Source organism: Carassius carassius, chromosome 2 (genome assembly GCF_963082965.1).
Source record: "Carassius carassius chromosome 2, fCarCar2.1, whole genome shotgun sequence".
Classification (NCBI taxonomy): Eukaryota; Metazoa; Chordata; class Actinopteri; order Cypriniformes; family Cyprinidae; genus Carassius; species Carassius carassius.
In genome coordinates, this window is record NC_081756.1 from 3,620,759 (window position 1) to 3,623,324 (window position 2,566).

At 34.9% G+C, this 2,566-nt stretch overlaps 1 protein-coding gene across 2 annotated transcripts; it reads left to right on the top strand.

The window, feature by feature from the left end:
- Positions 1-792: 792 nt before the first annotated feature.
- LOC132099941 (uncharacterized) lies at positions 793-2,247 on the top strand. 2 transcript variants are annotated; one of them, XM_059505790.1, is made up of 3 exons: positions 793-927; positions 1,112-1,180; positions 1,398-2,247. In XM_059505790.1, the coding sequence occupies exons 2-3, from the start codon at positions 1,176-1,178 to the stop codon at positions 2,086-2,088; spliced, it is 696 nt and encodes a 231-aa protein (XP_059361773.1). In that variant the 5' UTR covers positions 793-927; positions 1,112-1,175; the 3' UTR covers positions 2,089-2,247. The 2 variants fall into 2 exon arrangements, with proteins under 2 accessions (XP_059361773.1, XP_059361772.1); XM_059505789.1 differs by having other exon boundaries at positions 827-927; positions 1,073-1,180.
- Positions 2,248-2,566: the final 319 nt, after the last annotated feature.

Below are 2,566 nucleotides of genomic sequence, written 5' to 3' on the forward strand. Positions count from 1 at the left end.
AAGAGTCCTGATGTTTCATCAAGAAATGTGTCTTCCTGATAGAAAACTAGAATCACAGTCAGAGAATTGCAGATGCTAGTTGGGTATTGTGGTCACCAAATACGTCAGGATATATCCACAAATTGTTATAAGTTTGCCACATTTTTCTGTCGTCTTATCTTTACTAAGGATGCCAATATTTCTGGAGCCCACTGTGGGTAGCTGTCATCCTCAGAGAATCTCTGCTTGTAACAGGTTTTGCCTTCAACATTACTAATGCAATATAGATCACTCTTTGAAAGCAAGTCAAAAAGTTCAGATGAACTATAAAAATGAATCAAAGCTTAAAATCAAGCTAATTCAGAGTAAATGTGATCCCGCAATGAGCAGAAAAGTATTTCTAAAGGCAAACTGTACATGTAACAATATGTTATTTATATTCTGTAGGATCTGGAAAAAAGCCATATTGTTAAATTAAATTATTTTGCAGTATTGTAATTATTATTATTATTATTATTAAATGTGTTTTTGAAAGTATTTCGAATAGTGCATTGCATTGGGATTGCAAGGAAATACTGGAAAACAGATTTACCAACGCATTCATTCATTACCTTTCTTTTTATTTATTTATTTTCTTTAAGTAGTTTTATTCCAGTGTATTTTTATATAAATATAGTTTATTTGCAACTAATCTTTATTCTATATTTTCTTAATGTTAGTTTTGGGTTTGTTATGTTTTCAAATGTTATTTTTACCCCGCTTTAAGTTATTGGTTCACTAGAGACTTTTATTTTGATGGCAATAATGCTGATAAGTGCAATTTGATAATAAAAAAATATAACTTTATTTTGAAGTGCGGTTCAAGCAGAAGCGGAAGACGATCGCAGATGGATGAGTTTATGGATCACTGACTTTCGGATGTAAATAAGAGAATTATAGCAGCAAGAGGTAAAAATAAGACATGGAGTTTTAGTAAAACACGTTTTTATTAATATTTTTTTTTTCATCATTATGTACAGTTGGAACTGACGGACAGCTGAAAACACATAAAGCAACTTGTGTGTGCATCCCGAATCACATGACTTGTGCTCAGCGCGTGCACTGACGATATCTCTCGGGTGGTGTGTTGTAGAGTCACTGCAAGGGAAATAAAAAGGAAAGAACGCAAACGGTCATCGGAAGAGCGACCTCCCAAAATGCTGTAAGAGAATGTCCTTATGCATTACTCACTTGAATCAGAATTAGGTGTTTAAAGAAAAAAAGGTGTTTACTGCATTATGAATCAAAGTTGTTTTATGAGCTAATCTTGTGTTCACACATATTGCACAAACAATTGTAATAAAATAGTTTAATCTGGATATCAGCAGTGATTGGTAACAGAAATGCATGTAATACACTTTAATCGTTTCCCCCTCTAGATCTGTTTTTAATCAGCTGGAAAAAGAATTGGTTGCAGTCTATCTGAGAGATTTCCCTCTCACCCAGAGGCGCATGCAGAGAGTGTGTCTTATCATCGGGACATTTGAAGAAGATTTCAGACGTGCTACTGGAGCCATTACACACGCATTCAATGCAGAAGTAGCTGGAGGGTTGATGATGGGTTTGGGGTTAGTTTTAGCTCCAGTTCATCAGGGCATTTCTGCTCTTATCGCAGGAGCAGGAGCAGCTGTGGTTTCAGCCGCTGTAATCAGTGAGAAAACCTGCCACAAGAAGATCATGAGCCTGCAGGCAAACTTAATACAAGACACTGAAGCTGAACTGAGGGCATTTCAGCATAAAATCACTCCTATGATGGACAAGATGAATGAGATCAGTCAGCACGTTTCTGAAATATTAAGAGACCTCATTCACCCAGGCCGTGATGTTGGGTATTTAAGTCAGTATTTTTCATCTGCCAGTGAAGTAGTGCGTTTCATACAGATATATGACATTAGTGTGTTGGCTGCACAGATAAAGTCTCAGACATCATGTTTGTTAGGAGCTCAATTCATCAGAGTTCTGCCAGAGAGAATGGCACTCCAGCAGATGTGGATAGAGATGGTTCAGTTAGACAATGTGATGGATGAAATGACTAAAACAATAGAAAGAATAGCAAATCAGCCCAACTAAATATAACAATATGAAGGGCTAAACGAAACAAGAAAGCTCTTTGACTTGCTCTGACTATTCCTGGGATATAGAGACTATAGAATTTAATGTCTAATTTTTGGTATGCATTTACATGTAAACTACAAACACTGCTCTTGCTCTGCGTTGTCGAATAAAAAAAAAAAAATTTTTATTGTATGAATGTTTTTTTAATACACAAGTGACATAGGCCCTCATTAAAAAAAAGACAATTCTGTACCTTGACTTATTATTTGTACCCTGCCATTGATCTTAAAGGGTTGTATTCTTGATTACATTTAAGTTTTTTACAATTTAATGCATTATATTTTATATATTACATTTAGTATTTTGTGAAAACACTGAAAACGTTACATTACCATTTCTTTGGAACAGATTTGAAATGTCAGTAAAAAAAATCTGTCTCTGGGAAAATTTCGTATTTGCGTATTATTGTAACTTTGTTTGTTGGCATTGTTTG